A 21,851-nucleotide genomic window follows, 5' to 3' on the forward strand; every position below is an offset into this window, starting at 1 on the left:
GACATGTAACAGGCTGAACCACAGGAGAGATGCTAGAGTGACATGTAACAGGCTGAACCACAGGAGAGATGCTAGAGTGACATGTAACAGGCTGAACCACAGGAGAGATGCTAGAGTGACATGTAACAGGCTGAACCACAGGAGAGATGCTAGAGTGACATGTAACAGGCTGAACCACAGGAGAGATGCTAGAGTGACATGTAACAGGCTGAACCACAGGCGAGATACTAGAGTGACATGTAACAGGCTGAACCACAGGCGAGATACTAGAGTGACATGTAAGAGGCTGAACCACAGGCGAGATACTAGAGTGACATGTAACAGGCTGAACCACAGGAGAGATGCTAGAGTGACATGTAACAGGCTGAACCACAGGAGAGATACTAGAGTGACATGTAACAGGCTGAACCACAGGCGAGATACTAGAGTGACATGTAACAGGCTGAACCACAGGAGAGATGCTAGAGTGACATGTAACAGGCTGAACCACAGGAGAGATGCTAGAGTGACATGTAACAGGCTGAACCACAGGAGAGATGCTAGAGTGACATTTCCAACTCACTACAGCCAGAAGTTGTGGTTTCACTAGGGATGGTTTCCAACTCACTACAGCCAGAAGTTGTGGTTTCACTAGGGATGGTTTCCAACTCACTACAGCCAGAAGTTGTGGTTTCACTAGGGATGGTTTCCCACTCACTACAGCCAGAAGTTGTGGTTTCACTAGGGATGGTTTCCCACTCACTACAGCCAGAAGTTGTGGTTTCACTAGGGATGGTTTCCCACTCACTACAGCCAGAAGTTGTGGTTTCACTAGGGATGGTTTCCCACTCACTACAGCCAGATCAGCACCGACAATGAAATCAGCCACCCGAAACACACCCAGACTCAGCCTAATACAACATTAAGGATACAATACTGTTGAGGTCAGTGCATTGGGCTGGATCATTCAAACTCTCTCTCTCTGTCCTCCGTATTGCCTTCCTAATAGCCTACTGTAGTTTCTTTATGGAAATGAGTGCCTGTCATGCAACAAAAAGAGTTCTCTATCTTACTACCTCAGGAAAACCCTGTGTGACCATCCAGGAGAAAAGACAGAGAGGATGAAGTTATTGCTCTCTTACAGAAAAGAAAGACCTGTGCATATGTAGCCTACTGAACAATTCTGCATCCTACAGAATATTGTCATGGATTGCCTACTGCAATGATGTTCAGAGACCGAACGTCTGATATAGCACACACACATTCATTACCAACCATTCACTATCCCCCCATGCTGAATGTGATGGACTGTACAGGGTTCAGTCAGTGCAGTGGCCTATCTGGGCAAAACCAAGGAAGGGTCCATTTGAAGCACATTACAGGGGTAAACCAAGGAAGGGTCCATTTGAAGCATCTTACAGGGGTAAACCAAGGAAGGGACCATTTGAAGCATCTTACAGGGTTAAACCAAGGAAGGGTCCATTTGAAGCATCTTACAGGGGTAAACCAAGGAAGGGACCATTTGAAGCATCTTACAGGGTTAAACCAAGGAAGGGACCATTTGAAGCATCTTACAGGGTTAAACCAAGGAACGGTCCATTTGAAGCACATTGCAGGGGTAAACCAAGGAAGAGACCATTTGAAGCACTGTACAGAGGGATGTCTGACTACAGCAAAGAAAATAAACACCAAACAACCAACCCCTCAACCTTCAAAGTTATCATGACTTAAAGGTGCTACACCCCCAAAATCCCATTTCTCCGTAACATGGAGGAGACTCACAATTGAGCCTTTTACTTTCTGTTTTGGTCCAGCAGCTTCAAACAGCTGGAAAAACTATATGTTTTATTATTAAACATATGTTTAGCTACACCCCTCAAACTCAACACTCGACCTCAAAGCCAGTTCCACTGCTTTTTTGGGGGGACACCAGGTGGGTGATATTAATGATCAGATAGAACAGAAAACCAGCAGGCTCTGGACCTCGTAGGGTCAGAGGTGAATACCCTGCCCTACACTATTCAGTGCTTGTTTTCTCACATAAACTGAAATTGAGCGAACAGTGTCAAATTCTTTTCATCAAGAAATTACAGAGCGATTTCTACATTGGCCACTTGACCCGATTTTAAATAGATAACACAGCCAAAGTCAAAACAGCTTTCCCATTTTGACAACAGATGCCTCTCCAATGGGAGAAATCAATAGGCAATTATCACAGCCAGGTAAGTAATACTGTGAAACACTATCATTCCACTATTACAATGCTATTTTTTTAAATCCTGTGTAGCACCTTTAATCCTAAATCCCTCCCTACTCATCTACAACTCAGAGCTGACTTGCTCCCAACAGGAAATCTGCATCCCAAATGGCACCCTATTCTATACATTGGGCCCTGGTCAAAAGTAGTGCACTTAGGGTCAAACGTGTCTTGAGTTAGGGTTAAAGTTAGGGTCAAGTTTTGCATTATGTAGAGGCAACCGAAGAATGAGCGCTCCCTCCAACAACTAAGCCCAGTAAGAGACAATATAGAGAAAGAGAGATCCAACAACTAAGCCCAGTAAGAGACAATAGAGAGAAGGAGAGATCCAACAACTAAGCCCAGTAAGAGACGATATAGAGAAGGAGAGATCCAACAACTAAGCCCAGTAAGAGACGATATAGAGGATGAGAGATCCAACAACTAAGCCCAGTAAGAGACAATAGAGAGAAGGAGAGATCCAACAACTAAGCCCAGTAAGAGACAATAGAGAGAAGGAGAGATCCAACAACTAAGCCCAGTAAGAGACAATAGAGAGAAGGAGAGATCCAACAACTAAGCAGAGTAAGAGACAATATAGAGAAGGAGAGATCCAACAACTAAGCCCAGTAAGAGACGATATAGAAAAGGAGAGATCCAACAACTAAGCCCAGTAAGAGACAATATAGAGAAGGAGAGATCCAACAACTAAGCCCAGTAAGAGACGATATAGAGAAGGAGAGATCCAACAACTAAGCCCAGTAAGAGACAATATAGAGAAGAAGAGATCCAACAACTAAGCCCAGTAAGAGACAATATAGAGAAGGAGAGATCCAACAACTAAGCCCAGTAAGAGACAATAGAGAGAAGGAGAGATCCAACAACTAAGCCCAGTAAGAGACAATATAGAGAAGAAGAGATCCAACAACTAAGCCCAGTAAGAGATAATATAGAGCTTTGATGGAGCACAATAGCTCCCCTAGGCACCATGTGATGTCCGTGTGCCCCATTCTTGCTCTCCTGGCTTGGTTTCGAAAGAACTGACGTCTGTGCCCAGTGGGTATGCTACCATAGAAAAACATGGCTGTTGTACATTCATAACACCATCAGCCTTTATTCCTATTCTTCACAACAATCAACCAGCTAATCGCTAACCGCTAACCGCTAGCTAACGGAACAGTCTGTAAACTTCAAGAGGTACCGGTTACAGTTTCGGGTCAACTGTTTTTTATTTTGGGCAAAACATTTCACTTCGGTGTGCACTAATGAATACGATCCTGGTTTTAAAAAATGCTCAAGTGTGGAAGAGAATCCACTATTTGCATATACAGTAATAATCTGGTCTGTGATAGTGAGGTTTGGGTGGAATGGTTGTTTAGGCTGGCCATCGCTGGGTGTGTTTTCACTATGGGGTTTTTCTTCATTTACAAGTCAGAGTCCAGTTAAAAAAACTCCTTAAAGGGATAGTTCACTCCAAGATAACATTTGCTAGGATGTTTTCAAGTCTAGAAAGACCATCTGAGTCCATATTTCACACCACGTGTTGTGTTGTCTAGACTCTGCTGTGAGCCTTTGGAGAAACCTACAGATCTCATCTAAAACCCAAATGAATAGGAAAGATTGCCACCTCTAATTCCAGTTTATTAGCTCCACACAGAACAGTTGAGGTATAAAACACATCTGATAAACTTGGATTTTGTGGTGAACTACCCCTTTAAATGAACCAATCGTTCATCACTGTTAAATAAGCAATGTAAACAAAGTTCCAAATGAACTATACATTCTATTCACTACCATGTAGCTCTATGTCAGTGCAATATCTATATCTACAGGAGGAGAATGGTTGCAATGAACTGAAACTGTGAGTAAGAACCACCATTAATACATTGCATACAGTTACAAGACATTTCAATCAAAAAGCTGCTACGGTACATCTTGCCGAGACTCCACAATATAATCCTCATTTCCCTTTCCAAATGGCACCCTATTCCCTACGTAGTGCAATACTTTTGGCCAGAGCCCAATGGGCCCTGATCAAAGTAGTGCACTATATAGGGAATAGAATGCAATTTAGAATGCAACTTCTGTATGTAGGTCATTGAGTTAGGATGCCAATAACCATGACAACCAACCAATAAAACCCAATTCAAGAACAGGGAGGGAGTGCAAAAATGGAAGCTCCCATAATACTGAGCTTGTCAACCTCACGAAATAACCCTCATTTACAGTGATGATGTTATACGTGATAAATAGTGTTGATTCCTGAGAAACCTCCTGAGAATTGTAGGATTTCTCCACATGAAAGCAAATACTTTGAGTGCTCTACGGCTGTATCTCAAATAGCACTCTAGTGCCAAATAGTGCCCAAAAAGCAGTGCACTATTACATTTGGAATAGGGCCCCCTCTCTCAGCAAAATCCCCATAGGATGCTTGGTAACCATGAGCAGGCGTTTATATTGTGAGATCCCTGACACACACAGAACTGAGGAAGAAAACAAAGGAATTCTTTCAGAACAAAAACACACAGAGCTGCGTTGCATTGCAACCATTCAACCAACAATTAGGAAGGTCACAATAATGTCAGATCTTGGTTGAGACATGACAAGATAAAAGAGAAAGAAGAAGAGGAGTGACAGCAGAACCATCCCCGCCCGGGATGGGCGAGGCCTTTCTAAAGCGCTAGGCCCACTGTCGCTGCAGTGTTGCATTGTGGGTATTGTAGTAACAGGTGTGTGTGTTCACCTGTATTGAGTTCTTGTTGTGTCACACACTGGCATGGCAGCTGGGTTGGTTAACCTAGCTTGGTGATCTGTAGACCCCCTTCTATCCTCACTGTATCGATGGACGGCAAAGATTTCACTTTGTGAAAAAAGTCAAAGAGCGGGTTTCCGTCCACAAATATCCGGAAGCGCGTGTGCTCGCAGTGGATCTCGATCTGGATAGATAGAGAGAGAGATGGAGAAAGAGAAAAGGCAAGTAGAAAAAGAGAATAGAATAAAACACCCCATTTCTAAACCAAGTCACATTATGTGGCCATGTGGTTCTTTCTCCAAATGAAAGAGAGCTTGTTAGCTTTTGCATAACTTATCACTTATGCTATCTCTAACCATCTCTAAACCACATCCTCTGACAATGTGTGACTGGAGCAACCTGCTTTACAATAAAACCACAACAAGGAACAATGTGTGTTCCTCATCACTGGTCTATATCTTTACATAACGTCTGTACTGAATCATATCACATCACTGGGCTATATCTTTACATAACGTCTGTACTGAATCATATCACATCACTGGGCTATATCTTTACATAACGTCTGTACTGAATCATATCACATCACTGGGCTATATCTTTACATAACGTCTGTACTGAATCATATCACATCCCTGGTCTATATCTTTACATAACGTCTGTACTGAATCATATCACATCACTGGTCTATATCTTTACATAACGTCTGTACTGAATCATATCACATCACTGGGCTATATCTTTACACAACGTCTGTACTGAATCATATCACATCACTGGGCTATATCTTTACATAACGTCTGTACTGAATCATATCACATCACTGGGCTATATCTTTACATAACGTCTGTACTGAATCATATCACATCACTGGGCTATATCTTTACACAACGTCTGTACTGAATCATATCACATCACTGGACTATATCTTTACATAACGTCTGTACTGAATCATATCACATCACTGGGCTATATCTTTACACAACGTCTGTACTGAATCATATCACATCACTGGACTATATCTTTACATAACGTCTGTACTGAATCATATCACATCACTGGGCTATATCTTTACACAACGTCTGTACTGAATCATATCACATCACTGGGCTATATCTTTACATAACGTCTGTACTGAATCATATCACATCACTGGTCTATATCTTTACATAACGTCTGTACTGAATCATATCACATCACTGGACTATATCTTTACATAACGTCTGTACTGAATCATATCACATCACTGGGCTATATCTTTACATAACGTCTGTACTGAATCATATCACATCACTGGGCTATATCTTTCCATAACGTCTGTACTGAATCATATCACATCACTGGTCTATATCTTTACATAACGTCTGTACTGAATCATATCACAGCAACTAAAGAGAAGTCAGAGTGGTAGAGCGAGGGAGTGTATGAAATAGAGATAAGGGTGGAAGGCCAATTATCATGAAGTTAAGACCCTAGTTAACTGTGACCCCATAGGGCTCTGGTCAAAGGAAGTCTACTAGAAAGGGGATGTGGTGCCATTTGGGACAAGTTGGATAAGAACGTGAAGTGTTCTTGGTACCCTGAAGGGATGGTCGGGTTAGGGGTTAGAATTTAAAAAGAGAGTGGAGTGTTATGGTATCTTGAAGGCCTGGTCCAGTTAGGATTAGAGGTTAGGATTAGGATTAGGATTAGATATTAGGATTAGGGGTTAGAGGTTATGGGTTAGGATTAGAGTTTAGGGGTTAGATTCAGTGTAACAGGTACCCTGAAGGGCTGGTTAGGATTAGAGGTTAGGGGTTAGGATTAGAGTATAGGGGTTAGGATTAGAGTTTAGAGTTTAGAGGTTAGGATCAGTGTAACAGGTACCCTGAAGGGCTGGTCAGATTAGAGGTTAGGATTAGAGGTTAGGGGTTAGGATTAGAGTTTAGGGGTTAGGATAAGTATAAAAGGTACCCTGAAGGGCTGGTCAGGGATGAAGGGGAAGTAGTCGATAGACTTCTCCTCCTCGCTCCATTTTCCCGAGACGCAGGAGTTACGCAGAAACTGGCGCTCGGCGAATCGAGCGCTGAGTTTCAGGGCCACATCCGGCTGTGGCTCCTCCTTCTCTGTGCCGCGGCCGCAAGTCAGGCTGACGTCAAAGCTGAGACAGAAAGAAACGTAAAGAAGAAAAAAGAAATAGGTGTCACTGAGCTGGTTTAACAATATCCCATTTTACCCTAGGTAACCTGTCCTTTAGTGGGAGCCCTAGGTAACCTGTCCTTTAGTGGGAGCCCTAGGTAACCTGTCCTTTAGTGGGAGCCCTAGGTAACCTGTCCTTTAGTGGGAGCCCTAGGTAACCTGTCCTTTAGTGGGAGCCCTAGGTAACATGTCCCTTAGTGGGTTCACTAGGTAACCTGTCCCTTAGTGGGTTCACTAGGTAACCTGTCCCTTAGTGGGAGCCCTAGGTAACCGGTCCCTCAGTGGGAGCCCTAGGTAACCTGTCCTTTAGTGGGAGCCCTAGGTAACCTGTCCTTTAGTGGGATCCCTAGGATAACCTGTCCCTTAGTGGGAGCCCTAGGTAACCTGTCCCTTAGTGGGTTCACTAGGTAACCTGTCCCTTAGTGGGTTCACTAGGTAACCTGTCCCTTAGTGGGAGCCCTAGGTAACCTGTCCCTTAGTGGGAGCCCTAGGTAACCTGTCCTTTAGTGGGAGCCCTAGGTAACCTGTCCCTTAGTGGGTTCACTAGGTAACCTGTCCCTTAGTGGGAGCCCTAGGTAACCTGTCCCTTAGTGGGAGCCCTAGGTAACCTGTCCTTTAGTGGGAGGCCTAGGTAACCTGTCCCTTAGTGGGTTCACTAGGTAACCTGTCCCTTAGTGGGTTCACTAGGTAACCTGTCCCTTAGTGGGAGCCCTAGGATAACCTGTCCCTTAGTGGGAGCCCTAGGGCAGCCTGTCCCTTAGTGGGAGCCCTAGGGCAGCCTGTCCCTTAGTGGGAGCCCTAGGTAACCTGTCCCTTAGTGGGAGCCCTAGGATAACCTGTCCCTTAGTGGGAGCCCTAGGATAACCTGTCCCTTAGTGGGAGCCCTAGGGCAGCCTGTCCCTTAGTGGGAGCCCTAGGTAACCTGTCCCTTAGTGGGAGCCCTAGGCAACCTGTCCCTTAGTGGGAGCTCTAGGCAACCTGTCTCTTAGTGGGAACCCTAGGCAACCTGTCCAATAGTGGGAACCCTAGGCAGCCTGTCCCTTAGTGGGAGCCATAGGATAACCTGTCCCTTAGTGGGAGCCCTAGGTAACCTGTCCCTTAGTGGGAGCCCTAGGCAGCATGTCCCTTAGTGGGAGCCCTAGGTAACCTGTCCCTTAGTGGGAGCCCTAGGTAACCTTTCCCTTGGTGGGTTCACTAGGAAACCTGTCCCTTAGTGGGAGCCCTAGGTAACCTGTCCCTTAGTGGGAGCCCTAGGTAACCTGTCCCTTAGTGGGAGCCCTAGGATAACCTGTCCCTTAGTGGGAGCCCTAGGTAACCTGTCCCTTAGTGGGAGCCCTAGGATAACCTGTCCCTTAGTGGGAGCCCTAGGGCAGCCTGTCCCTTAGTGGGAGCCCTAGGTAACCTGTCCCTTAGTGGGAGCCCTAGGCAACCTGTCCCTTAGTGGGAGGCCTAGGCAACCTGTCCCTTAGTGGGAGCTCTAGGCAACCTGTCTCTTAGTGGGAACCCTAGGCAACCTGTCCCATAGTGGGAACCCTAGGCAGCCTGTCCCTTAGTGGGAGCCATAGGATAACCTGTCCCTTAGTGGGAGCCCTAGGTAACCTGTCCCTTAGTGGGAGCCCTAGGCAGCATGTCCCTTAGTGGGAGCCCTAGGTAACCTGTCCCTTAGTGGGAACCCTAGGATAACCTGTCCCTTAGTGGGAGCCCTAGGTAACCTGTCCCTTAGTGGGAGCCCTAGGTAACCTGTCCCTTAGTGGGAGACCTAGGATAACCTGTCCCTTAGTGGGAGCCCTAGGATAACCTGTCCCTTAGTGGGAGCCCTAGGTAACCTGTCCCTTAGTGGGAGCCCTAGGTAACCTGTCCCTTAGTGGGAGCCCTAGGCTAACCTGTCCCTTAGTGGGAGCCCTAGGCTAACCTGTCCCTTAGTGGGAGCCCTAGGATAACCTGTCCCTTAGTGGGAGCCCTAGGTAACCTGTCCCTTAGTGGGAGCCCTAGGATAACCTGTCCGTTAGTGGGTTCACTAGGGCAGCCTGTCCCTTAGTGGGAGCCCTAGGTAACCTGTCCCTTAGTGGGAGCCCTAGGATAACATGTCCCTTAGCGTGAGCCCTAGGATAACCTGTCCCTTAGTGGGAGCCCTAGGTAACCTGTCCCTTAGTGGGAGCCCTAGGATAACCTGTCCGTTAGTGGGTTCACTAGGGCAGCCTGTCCCTTAGTGGGAGCCCTAGGTAACCTGTCCCTTAGTGGGAGCCCTAGGATAACCTGTCCCTTAGCGTGAGCCCTAGGAAACCTGTCCCTTAGTGGGAGCCCTAGGATAACCTGTCCCTTAGTGGGAGCCCTAGGTAACCTGTCCCTTAGTGGGAGCCCTAGGATAACCTGTCCGTTAGTGGGTTCACTAGGGCAGCCTGTCCCTTAGTGGGAGCCCTAGGTAACCTGTCCCTTAGTGGGAGCCCTGGGATAACCTGTCCCTTAGCGTGAGCCCTAGGAAACCTGTCCCTTAGTGGGAGCCCTAGGATAACCTGTCCGTTAGTGGGAGCCCTAGGTAACATGTCCCTTAGTGGGAGCCCTAGGATAACCTGTCCCTTAGTGGGAGCCCTAGGTAACCTGTCCCTTAGTGGGAGCCATACTATAACCTGTCCCTTAGTGGGAGCCCTAGGATAACCTGTCCCTTAGTGGGAGCCCTTGGATAACCTGTCCGTTAGTGGGAGCCCTAGGATAACCTGTCCGTTAGTGGGAGCCCTAGGTAACCTGTCCCTTAGTGGGAGCCCTAGGATAACCTGTCCCTTAGTGGGAGCCCTAGGTAACCTGTCCCTTAGTGGGAGCCATACTATAACCTGTCCCTTAGTGGGAGCCCTAGGATAACCTGTCCCTTAGTGGGAGCCCTTGGATAACCTGTCCGTTAGTGGGAGCCCTAGGATAACCTGTCCCTTAGTGGGAGCCCTAGGATAACCTGTCCGTTAGTGGGAGCCCTAGGATAACCTGTCCCTTAGTGGGAGCCCTAGGATAACCTGTCTCTTAGTGGGAGCCCTAGGATAACCTGTCCGTTAGTGGGAGCCCTAGGATAACCTGTCCCTTAGTGGGAGCCCTAGGCTAACCTGTCCCTTAGTGGGAGCCCTAGGATAACCTGTCCCTTAGTGGGAGCCCTAGGTAACCTGTCCCTTAGTGGGAGCCCTAGGAAAACCTGTCCCTTAGTGGGAGCCCTAGGTAACCTGTCCCTTAGTGGGAGCCCTAGGATAACCTGTCCGTTAGTGGGTTCACTAGGGCAGCCTGTCCCTTAGTGGGAGCCCTAGGTAACCTGTCCCTTAGTGGGAGCCCTAGGATAACCTGTCCCTTAGCGTGAGCCCTAGGATAACCTGTCCCTTAGTGGGAGCCCTAGGTAACCTGTCCCTTAGTGGGAGCCCTAGGATAACCTGTCCGTTAGTGGGTTCACTAGGGCAGCCTGTCCCTTAGTGGGAGCCCTAGGTAACCTGTCCCTTAGTGGGAGCCCTAGGATAACCTGTCCCTTAGCGTGAGCCCTAGGAAACCTGTCCCTTAGTGGGAGCCCTAGGATAACCTGTCCCTTAGTGGGAGCCCTAGGTAACCTGTCCCTTAGTGGGAGCCCTAGGATAACCTGTCCGTTAGTGGGTTCACTAGGGCAGCCTGTCCCTTAGTGGGAGCCCTAGGTAACCTGTCCCTAAGTGGGAGCCCTAGGATAACCTGTCCCTTAGCGTGAGCCCTAGGAAACCTGTCCCTTAGTGGGAGCCCTAGGATAACCTGTCCGTTAGTGGGAGCCCTAGGTAACCTGTCCCTTAGTGGGAGCCCTAGGATAACCTGTCTCTTAGTGGGAGCCCTAGGATAACCTGTCTGTTAGTGGGAGCCCTAGGTAACCTGTCCCTTAGTGGGAGCCCTAGGATAACCTGTCCCTTAGTGGGAGCCCTAGGTAACCTGTCCCTTAGTGGGAGCCATACTATAACCTGTCCCTTAGTGGGAGCCCTAGGATAACCTGTCCGTTAGTGGGAGCCCTAGGATAACCTGTCCCTTAGTGGGAGCCCTAGGATAACCTGTCTCTTAGTGGGAGCCCTAGGATAACCTGTCCCTTAGTGGGAGCCCTAGGATAACCTGTCTCTTAGTGGGAGCCCTAGGATAACCTGTCCCTTAGTGGGAGCCCTAGGTAACCTGTCCCTTAGTGGGAGCCCTAGGATAACCTGTCCGTTAGTGGGTTCACTAGGGCAGCCTGTCCCTTAGTGGGAGCCCTAGGTAACCTGTCCCTTAGTGGGAGCCCTAGGATAACCTGTCCCTTAGCGTGAGCCCTAGGATAACCTGTCCCTTAGTGGGAGCCCTAGGTAACCTGTCCCTTAGTGGGAGCCCTAGGATAACCTGTCCGTTAGTGGGTTCACTAGGGCAGCCTGTCCCTTAGTGGGAGCCCTAGGTAACCTGTCCCTTAGTGGGAGCCCTAGGATAACCTGTCCCTTAGCGTGAGCCCTAGGAAACCTGTCCCTTAGTGGGAGCCCTAGGATAACCTGTCCCTTAGTGGGAGCCCTAGGTAACCTGTCCCTTAGTGGGAGCCCTAGGATAACCTGTCCGTTAGTGGGTTCACTAGGGCAGCCTGTCCCTTAGTGGGAGCCCTAGGTAACCTGTCCCTAAGTGGGAGCCCTAGGATAACCTGTCCCTTAGCGTGAGCCCTAGGAAACCTGTCCCTTAGTGGGAGCCCTAGGATAACCTGTCCGTTAGTGGGAGCCCTAGGTAACCTGTCCCTTAGTGGGAGCCCTAGGATAACCTGTCTCTTAGTGGGAGCCCTAGGATAACCTGTCTGTTAGTGGGAGCCCTAGGTAACCTGTCCCTTAGTGGGAGCCCTAGGATAACCTGTCCCTTAGTGGGAGCCCTAGGTAACCTGTCCCTTAGTGGGAGCCATACTATAACCTGTCCCTTAGTGGGAGCCCTAGGATAACCTGTCCGTTAGTGGGAGCCCTAGGATAACCTGTCCCTTAGTGGGAGCCCTAGGATAACCTGTCTCTTAGTGGGAGCCCTAGGATAACCTGTCCCTTAGTGGGAGCCCTAGGATAACCTGTCTCTTAGTGGGAGCCCTAGGATAACCTGTCCCTTAGTGGGAGCCCTAGGATAACCTGTCCCTTAGTGGGAGCCCTAGGATAACCTGTCCCTTAGTGGGAGCCCTAGGATAACCTGTCTCTTAGTGGGAGCCCTAGGATAACCTGTCCCTTAGTGGGAGCCCTAGGATAACCTGTCCCTTAGTGGGAGCCCTAGGATAACCTGTCCCTTAGTGGGAGCCCTAGGATAACCTGTCCATTAGTGGGAGCCCTAGGATAACCTGTCCCTTAGTGGGAGCCCTAGGATAACCTGTCCCTTAGTGGGAGCCCTAGGATAACCTGTCCCTTAGTGGGAGCCCTAGGATAACCTGTCTCTTAGTGGGAGCCCTAGGATAACCTGTCCCTTAGTGGGAGCCCTAGGATAACCTGTCTCTTAGTGGGAGCCCTAGGATAACCTGTCCCTTAGTGGGAGCCCTAGGATAACCTGTCCCTTAGTGGGAGCCCTAGGATAACCTGTCCCTTAGTGGGAACCCTAGGGCAGCCTGTCTATTAGTGGGATTGAAACAGGGATTCTCTGCCTTGCAAACAAACAGGACCGCCCGCTTAAGAACGTCTTAGCCAAATATGCAACAGAAAATTAACCAATTCGACATTTCAAGCTGGGCAGTGAGGTTAGGAAGCTAACTCTGTTACATGAGGGGACATAAAGGAAGAGCATATGGTAATGGAGCTGTAAGGGACAGAGAGGAGGGCCTATGGGGACAATGGTAATGTAGCTGTAAGGGACAGAGAGGAGGGCCTATGGGGACAATGGTAATGGAGCTGTAAGGGACAGAGAGGAGGGCCTATGGGGACAATGGTAATGGAGCTGTAAGAGACAGAGAGGAGGGCCTATGGGGACAATGGTAATGGAGCCGTAAGGGACAGAGAGGAGGGGACATAGGAGGGTCTATAAGGACATGATGCTGTAGGGGACATAGGAGGGCCTATAGGGACATGATGCTGTAGGGGACATAGAGGAGGGCCTATAGGGACATGATGCTGTAGGGGACATAGGAGGGCCTATAGGGACATAGTGGAGGGCCTATAGGGACGTGGTGCTGTAGGGGACATAGAGGAGGGCCTATAGGGACGTGGTGCTGTAGGGGACATAGAGGAGGGTCTATAGGGACGTGGTGCTGTAGGGGACATAGAGGAGGGTCTATAGGGACGTGGTGTCTTTAGGGGACATAGAGGGCCTATAGGGACGTGGTGCTGTAGGGGACATAGAGGAGGGTCTATAGGGACGTGGTGTCTGTAGGGGACATAGTGGAGGGTCTATAGGGACGTGGTGTCTGTAGGGGACATAGAGGAGGGCCTATAGGGACGTGGTGCTGTAGGGGACATAGAGGAGGGCCTATAGGGACGTGGTGTCTGTAGAGGACATAGATGAGGGCCTATAGGGATGTGGTGCTGTAGGGGACATAGAGGAGGGTCTATAGGGACGTGGTGTCTGTAGAGGACATAGATGAGGGCCTATAGGGACGTGGTGTCTGTAGGGGACATAGAGGAGAGCCTATAGGGACGTGGTGCTGTAGGGGACATAGAAGAGGGTCTATAGGGACGTGGTGTCTGTAGAGGACATAGATGAGGGCCTATAGGGACGTGGTGCTGTAGGCGACATAGAGGAGAGCCTATAGGGACGTGGTGTCTGTAGGGGACATAGAGGGCCTATAGGGACGTGGTGCTGTAGGGGACATAGAGGAGAGCCTATAGGGACATGGTGTCTGTAGGGGACATAGAGGAGGGCCTATAGGGACGTGGTGCTGTAGGGGACATAGAGGAGAGCCTATAGGGACGTGGTGTCTGTAGGGGACATAGAGGAGAGCCTATAGGGACGTGGTGTCTGTAGGGGACATAGAGGAGGGTCTATAGGGACGTGGTGCTGTAGGGGACATAGAGGAGGGCCTATAGGGACGTGGTGCTGTAGGGGACATAGAGGAGGGTCTATAGGGACGTGGTGTCTGTAGGGGACATAGAGGGCCTATAGGGACGTGGTGCTGTAGGGGACATAGAGGAGGGTCTATAGGGACGTGGTGCTGTAGGGGACATAGAGGAGGGTCTATAGGGACGTGGTGCTGTAGGGGACATAGAGGAGGGTCTATAGGGACGTGGTGTCTGTAGGGGACATAGAGGAGGGTCTATAGGGACGTGGTGTTGTAGGAGACATAGAGGAGGGTCTATAGGGACGTGGTGTCTGTAGGGGACATAGAGGAGGGTCTATAGGGACGTGGTGTTGTAGGAGACATAGAGGAGGGTCTATAGGGACGTGGTGTCTGTAGGGGACATAGAGGAGGGTCTATAGGGACGTGGTGTCTGTAGGGGACATAGAGGAGGGTCTATAGAACGTGGTGTCTGTAGGGGACATAGAGGAGGGTCTATAGGGACGTGGTGTTGTAGGAGAAACACCATATAACTGTTGTCATTATGTTCTGCATCTGGAGGAGCAGCATGTTGACATCTCCATGAACTTTAGAACAGGCATTTAAAACTGATGTCCCTAAATGTGTTTTTAAACTGACCATTAGTTTCTATTGAGGCCTATAAAGGACACACCCTAAAATGGCTCAACAAGCATTGTGTCCCAACTGGCACACTATTCCCTTTGTAGCACACTACATTTGATGAGGGCCAATGTAGCCCTAGTGGCCTACATAGGGAACAGGGTGCCATTCGGGGAGACAGACCAGCTCTGCCTCAGCCTGGCCTGACTGTGGAGGTGAACACCCTGCCTTGCATTATGAAAAAGCCATCCTTTCTCAACACTCCCACCCACACAGTTCTCCAGTTCTCCTCTTCACCTCCCCCAGGCCGTTTCTTTGCCTTCTGCCATGCTGCTAATAATAAACTATTCTTTTGAACTTTTTCCTTTCTGAGCCTGTGTTTGATTCTGTCTTTTACAATACATGTTTTCTCTCCTTATGAGGCTAGATTCACATTCTTCAGCAGACATAACATAGAAAACACAGCATTTCACCAATTAAACATGTAATACACAGGTCCACAACAATTCATTCTATAGGCTACATTCTTACAGAATCAGAACTCCACCTAAAATGGAATGGGACGTAGAATCTAATGAAAAAGCAGTGTATGAAAGATAAGAAGTTGGTAATGACATTCAATCAGATAAGCCAGGGTGCAGTTGAAAAACACACCTAGTTAGCTCTAGTCCAGGGCGCCTTCTCTTCTTCAAGAATGAAAAGGCAGTTAACCCACTGTTCCTAGGCCGTCATTGAAAATAAGAATTTGTTCTTAACTGACTTGCCTAGTTAAATAAAGGTAAAATTAAAAATTAACACGTTGAAGGCTCTGCATCAGCAAGCTGCACGTAACGACATGGGCCAGAGCTAAGACCTAATGAGTGGAGGTTATATCACCCTGGACCAGAGCTAAGACCTAATGAGTGGAGGTTAAATCACCCTGGACCAGAGCTAAGACCTAATGAGTGGAGGTTATATCGCCCTGGACCAGAGACCTATTGAGTGGAGGTTATATCGCCCTGGACCAGAGACCTAATGAGTGGAGGTTATATCACCCTGGACCAGAGTTAAGACCTAATGAGTGGAGGTTATATCGCCCTGGACCAGAGCTAAGACCTAATGAGTGGAGGTTATATCACCCTGGACCAGAGACCTATTGAGTGGAGGTTATATCACCCTGGACCAGAGACCTAATGAGTGGAGGTTATATCACCCTGGACCAGAGTTAAGACCTAATGAGTGGAGGTTATATCGCCCTGGACCAGAGCTAAGACCTAATGAGTGGAGGTTATATCACCCTGGACCAGAGTTAAGACCTAATGAGTGGAGGTTATATCGCCCTGGACCAGAGCTAAGACCTAATGAGTGGAGGTTATATCACCCTGGACCAGAGACCTATTGAGTGGAGGTTATATCACCCTGGACCAGAGACCTAAAGAGTGGAGGTTATATCACCCTGGACCAGAGACCTATTGAGTGGAGGTTATATCACCCTGGACCAGAGACCTATTGAGTGGAGGTTAAATCACCCTGGACCAGAGACCTATTGAGTGGAGGTTATATCACCCTGGACCAGAGTTAAGACCTAATGAGTGGAGGTTATATCACCCTGGACCAGAGCTAAGACCTAATGAGTGGAGGTTATATCACCCTGGACCAGAGCTAAGACCTAATGAGTGGAGGTTATATCACCCTGGACCAGAGACCTATTGAGTGGAGGTTATATCACCCTGGACCAGAGACCTAAAGAGTGGAGGTTATATCACCCTGGACCAGAGTTAAGACCTAATGAGTGGAGGTTATATCGCCCTGGACCAGAGTTAAGACCTAATGAGTGGAGGTTATATCGCCCTGGACCAGAGCTAAGACCTAATGAGTGGAGGTTATATCACCCTGGACCAGAGACCTATTGAGTGGAGGTTATATCACCCTGGACCAGAGACCTAAAGAGTGGAGGTTATATCACCCTGGACCAGAGACCTAATGAGTGGAGGTTATATCACCCTGGACCAGAGACCTAATGAGTGGAGGTTATATCACCCTGGACCAGAGACCTAATGAGTGGAGGTTATATCACCCTGGACCAGAGACCTAATGAGTGGAGGTTATATCACCCTGGACCAGAGACCTATTGAGTGGAGGTTATATCACCCTGGACCAGAGACCTATTGAGTGGAGGTTATTGTCTTAGCCTACCTGTCTGGCTCCAGAGACCTAATGAGTGAGGTTATTGTCTTAGCCTACCTGTCTGGCTCCAGAGACCTAATGAGTGAGGTTATTGTCTTAGCCTACCTGTCTGGCTCCAGAGACCTAATGAGTGGAGGTTATTGTCTTAGCCTACCTGTCTGGCTCCAGAGACCTAATGAGTGGAGGTTATTGTCTTAGCCTACCTGTCCGGCTCCAGATCAACAATGCCCATGACAATGATCTTCTTCCCCGGCCTCATACCACCTCTGATGCGGCCGCTGAACGGCACCTTCTACGATTGGGAGACAACATTTTATTATAAATCATCATCATCACAACACATAATATGGACAAAGAAAACGGTTGTAGCCCCCCCCCCCCCCCCCCCCCCATCCTCCAGGGTAGGAGATGTGGTAATTATTTCATAACGGATTAATAACACAGGCCTATATATTGATTAACGTGGGTGTTTCAGGATGAATCGTCCCACCAGAAGCCGTGCAATGTCCTCCCTATCCGGCGAGATAAGCCCGGGGTTCCCGAACGAATCGTTGTGATGGTCATCTTCAGTTTTCTTCAAAACCACCAGAGACAAAAGGGAAAGAAAAACACAACGTATTGATCAGGTACAGCCTAAATGATAGTAGCCTACTCAATGGGCTGAGTAGTCTAGCGTTTTAAAAGGCTGCATATTGCTCTAGATGTCTTCTCTGCGGTTGAAAAAGCCGACGGCATGGTCCTCATGCCGCTCTTCAACAATGAAAAGGTGGGGAAACCCATGTCTGTCAAAACATCTGTCATGTTGTAGACTGGAGCGCGTAAGACCTGTGAGAACGGTCGGTCATTACCACCAACTCGCACATAGACAGCCCGCATTGTACAGTGATAACGAGAGGTAATGCACCTATGGGTCAAACGACCTAGGTGAGCACCGCACAGATACATGTTATCATGCAGAATCATATTGAATTTGTTCCTCGCCCACATGAGAGGTCGGCTCGGGCTGTGCTTGGGAATGCACGGACAGCCTATTGCCATATTACTCCCCACAATCATAGAAACTTCATGATGACGTAAATTATAGCTCTCCAACAAATGACACGCTGAACCGTTTTACGCGCAGATATAGAAAACAACAAATTCCGAGCAAACCGCTGTTTTCCTGAAAATTGTAATACTCACTATTGCGTCCTTTTCCGTTGCCGACACCGCCATCTTGACTTGTACAGAATACCATAGGATGCTTATCAGAAGAGAGGCAGCCCGACCAGTCCTCCTCTCCTGGAATGTGTCAGCGTCGTGGCAGCAGTGACTCTGTGAACATATTTCTAGATGTCCACACACACTCCACATGCAGCGGAGAGGAATCGTAAGCAATACGTGGAATTACCTACGGTATTCACATTTAGGATTAGGATACGTCTGGCTGGCTGAGGCTGCGTGTTGTAGTAGGCTATGTCTAGGCTGTATTTATCTGCTCTAGAAATGGGTGGATAGTCTTTTTATTTTGCTGACGTATGCTTTACAATAGTAAGAGGGGCTTTGGTAATCCCCGTCTGTTCGTGAACGGGAACGAGTCAGGCTAATCAGATTTGTAATTTCCTACAAAGAACCTTCACCTAATTAAACTGTACCCCCATAAAGTGGGGGCACTTCTCTCATTCGATTCTAATCTTGAATGGAGATATTTTGTATAGCTTCGTTCCTAGACTAATTAAAGAGGCCTGGTATGTGGTAGGAGCCTAGGATAGAACATGTAACCATTTTGGGATGATAATGATAATGAACAAAATGTGGCGCTAAAGAAACAACCTATTTGACATGTAAATCTAGGCTATAAGAGTACAGCTACTTTTGTTTTTGAAAATGTACCTTTATTTAACTAGGCAAGCCAGTTGAAGAACAAATTCTTATTTACAATGACTGCCTACACCGGCCAAACCCGGACGACGCTGGGCCAATTGTGCGCCGCCCCATGGGACTCCCAATCACAGCCGGTTGTGATACAGCCTGGATTCAAACCAAGGTGTCTGTAGTGACGCCTCAAGCACTGAGATGCAGTGCCTTAGACCACTGCGCCACTCGGGAGCCCAACGGGTTTTTTGATTCATGTTTTTGATTCATTCATTCAAGTTCATTGAGAAATATCCTACTTTGTTGGACACCATTGAGCTATAAATAGCATGTTTCCGCTCAATAATTATATAGAACATTATTTGCCTATGCAAATCAGGAGGGCATGTTTAAATAGTCAGAGGGCGTCCTTCTGTGGCAGTTCACGGTACTACAAATACAAATCCTCTACTCCTGCTCTATTCTATTCTGCAGTTCCCTCATCCAGAAACAAGGGCTCATTGGGGTTCTATATAGAACCTATTGGTTCTGTATAGAACCATTTCTTATAAGAGTGTAGCCAACATGTTGTACACAGAGATTGGATGACAAGATGTTTTGTGGGTCTCAAGCTTTCTGTCTTCTCGCCCTGTTAGTGACTTCCTCAGTCAGAGCAGCCTACATGATTGGATAATGGGGAACCATCATTCAGTGTTGGGGCTGTGTGTAGCCCTGCATGAGGGTATAGAGGAGATGAAAAGGTTGGGACTGAATTGGCTACTGAAGAGCTTCTGGTGTCTACTTGTATTTATTTATTTTTATTTCACCTTTATTTAACCAGGTAGGCTAGTTGAGAACAAGTTCTCATTTACAACTGCGACCTGGAGACCTGGACCTACTACCATTATGCCCTTGAGCAAGGCACTTGTTCTGTAACACAGGATGACTCTCAAAAGACAGCAAGGCACATCTCTGACATTCTGTCCATTGCAGCACCTGTCTCTGACGTTATGCTGGCTAGCCCAGGACATATCTCCTACCATCCTCCTCTCTTCAAGTCATGGGGACTAGCCCAGGACATATCTCCTACCATCCTCCTCTCTTCAAGTCATGGGGACTAGCCCAGGACATATCTCCTACCATCCTCCTCTCTTCAAGTCATGGGGACTAGCCCAGGACATATCTCCTACCATCCTCCTCTCTTCAAGTCATGGGGACTAGCCCAGGACATATCTCCTACCATCCTCCTCTCTTCAAGTCATGGGGACTAGCCCAGGACATATCTCCTACCATCCTCCTCTCTTCAAGTCATGGGGACTAGCCCAGGACATATCTCCTACCATCCTCCTCTCTTCAAGTCATGGGGACTAGCCCAGGACATATCTCCTACCATCCTCCTCTCTTCAAGTCATGGGGACTAGCCCAGGACATATCTCCTACCATCCTCCTCTCTTCAAGTCATGGGGACTAGCCCAGGACATATCTCCTACCATCCTCCTCTCTTCAAGTCATGGGGACTAGCCCAGGACATATCTCCTACCATCCTCCTCTCTTCAAGTCATGGGGACTAGCCCAGGACATATCTCCTTCCATCCTCCTCTCTTCAAGTCATGGGGACTAGCCCAGGACATATCTCCTACCATCCTCCTCTCTTCAAGTCATGGGGACTAGCCCAGGACATATCTCCTACCATCCTCCTCTCTTCAAGTCATGGGGACTAGCCCAGGACATATCTCCTACCATCCTCCTCTCTTCAAGTCATGGGGACTAGCCCAGGACATATCTCCTACCATCCTCCTCTCTTCAAGTCATGGGGACTAGCCCAGGACATATCTCCTACCATCGTCCTCTCTTCAAGTCATGGGGACTAGCCCAGGACATATCTCCTACCATCCTCCTCTCTTCAAGTCATGGGGACTAGCCCAGGACATATCTTCAACCATCCTCCTCTCTTCAAGTCATGGGGACTAGCCCAGGACATATCTCCTTCCATCCTCCTCTCTTCAAGTCATGGGGACTAGCCCAGGACATATCTCCTACCATCCTCCTCTCTTCAAGTCATGGGGACTAGCCCAGGACATATCTCCTTCCATCCTCCTCTCTTCAAGTCATGGGGACTAGCCCAGGACATATCTCCTACCATCCTCCTCTCTTCAAGTCATGGGGGCTAGCCCAGGACATATCTCCTACCATCCTCCTATCTTCAAGTCATGGGGACTAGTCCAGGACATATCTCCTTCCATCCTCCTCTCTTCAAGTCATGGGGACTAGCCCAGGACATATCTCCTACCATCCTCCTCTCTTCAAGTCATGGGGACTAGCCCAGGACATATCTCCTACCATCCTCCTCTCTTCAAGTCATGGGGACTAGCCCAGGACATATCTCCTACCATCCTCCTCTCTTCAAGTCATGGGGACTAGCCCAGGACATATCTCCTACCATCCTCCTCTCTTCAAGTCATGGGGACTAGCCCAGGACATATCTCCTACCATCCTCCTCTCTTCAAGTCATGGGGACTAGCCCAGGACATATCTTCAACCATCCTCCTCTCTTCCCTGGTCTTGTCTATTCTCTTCATCATTATTCCCTTCTTTCCATTTTCTCAACTCCCCCAAACACACACACGTCGACAGATCTCCCATCAAGTCAAAACGGGGACCCGAACCAGCTCCCACCACGGCTAAGGATTGTATCCAGGCACTCCACGTTGCGTCGTGCTTAAGAGCAGCCCTTAGCCGTGTTATATTGGCCATATACCACACCCCCTCGGTCCTTATTGCTTAATTGTCCTCTTGGGACAATTCCATACACCACAGGTTTCCTCAGGAAGGTAGGAGAGGTCAATTTGGGAATAATTCTTTGGAATAGTGTATATCCTAGGGTTGGAATATTCCGCTAACTTTCCCAAAATTCCCAGGTTTCCCAGAAATCCCGGTTGGAAGATTCCTGAAATCAGGAGGGAATACACAGGAAATCTAGGAATCCTCCAACCAGGGTGTCTTGAAAACCTGGGAACGTATCAGTGCAACACAAGCTCCAAAGAAAATGGCGTCCCTCGCCGTAACTGCAACAGTATAGGGCCTATCCATTTCTTTGGGGGGGCCATTTTGTTTTAGATTGAAACAATATAGGTTATATATATATA

General features: G+C 48.2%; 1 protein-coding gene across 1 annotated transcript; it reads right to left on the minus strand.

The window, feature by feature from the left end:
- Nucleotides 1–2,052: 2,052 nt before the first annotated feature.
- LOC139571527 (galectin-related protein-like) lies at nucleotides 2,053–18,377 on the minus strand. The gene is made up of 5 exons (XM_071394498.1): nucleotides 18,055–18,377; nucleotides 17,363–17,446; nucleotides 17,076–17,164; nucleotides 6,921–7,107; nucleotides 2,053–5,151 (listed from the first exon to the last, which is right to left on the minus strand). Exons 1-5 carry the CDS (start codon nucleotides 18,223–18,225, stop codon nucleotides 5,008–5,010), a joined length of 675 nt encoding a protein of 224 aa, XP_071250599.1. The 5' UTR covers nucleotides 18,226–18,377; the 3' UTR covers nucleotides 2,053–5,007.
- Nucleotides 18,378–21,851: the final 3,474 nt, after the last annotated feature.

This window comes from Salvelinus alpinus, chromosome 3 (assembly GCF_045679555.1).
Source record: "Salvelinus alpinus chromosome 3, SLU_Salpinus.1, whole genome shotgun sequence".
Lineage (NCBI taxonomy): Eukaryota > Metazoa > Chordata > Actinopteri > Salmoniformes > Salmonidae > Salvelinus > Salvelinus alpinus.

Coding starts and splice junctions, on each gene's coding strand:
- LOC139571527 (XM_071394498.1), bottom strand. CDS start 18,225: ATGTGGAGTGTGTGTGGACATCTAGAAATATGTTCACAGAGTCACTGC. Junction 17,447..18,054: donor CAACGGAAAAGGACGCAATA/GTGAGTATTACA, acceptor GTGGTTTTGAAG/AAAACTGAAGATGACCATCA. Junction 5,152..6,920: donor TCCCTGACCAGCCCTTCAGG/GTACCTTTTATA, acceptor CTATCTATCCAG/ATCGAGATCCACTGCGAGCA.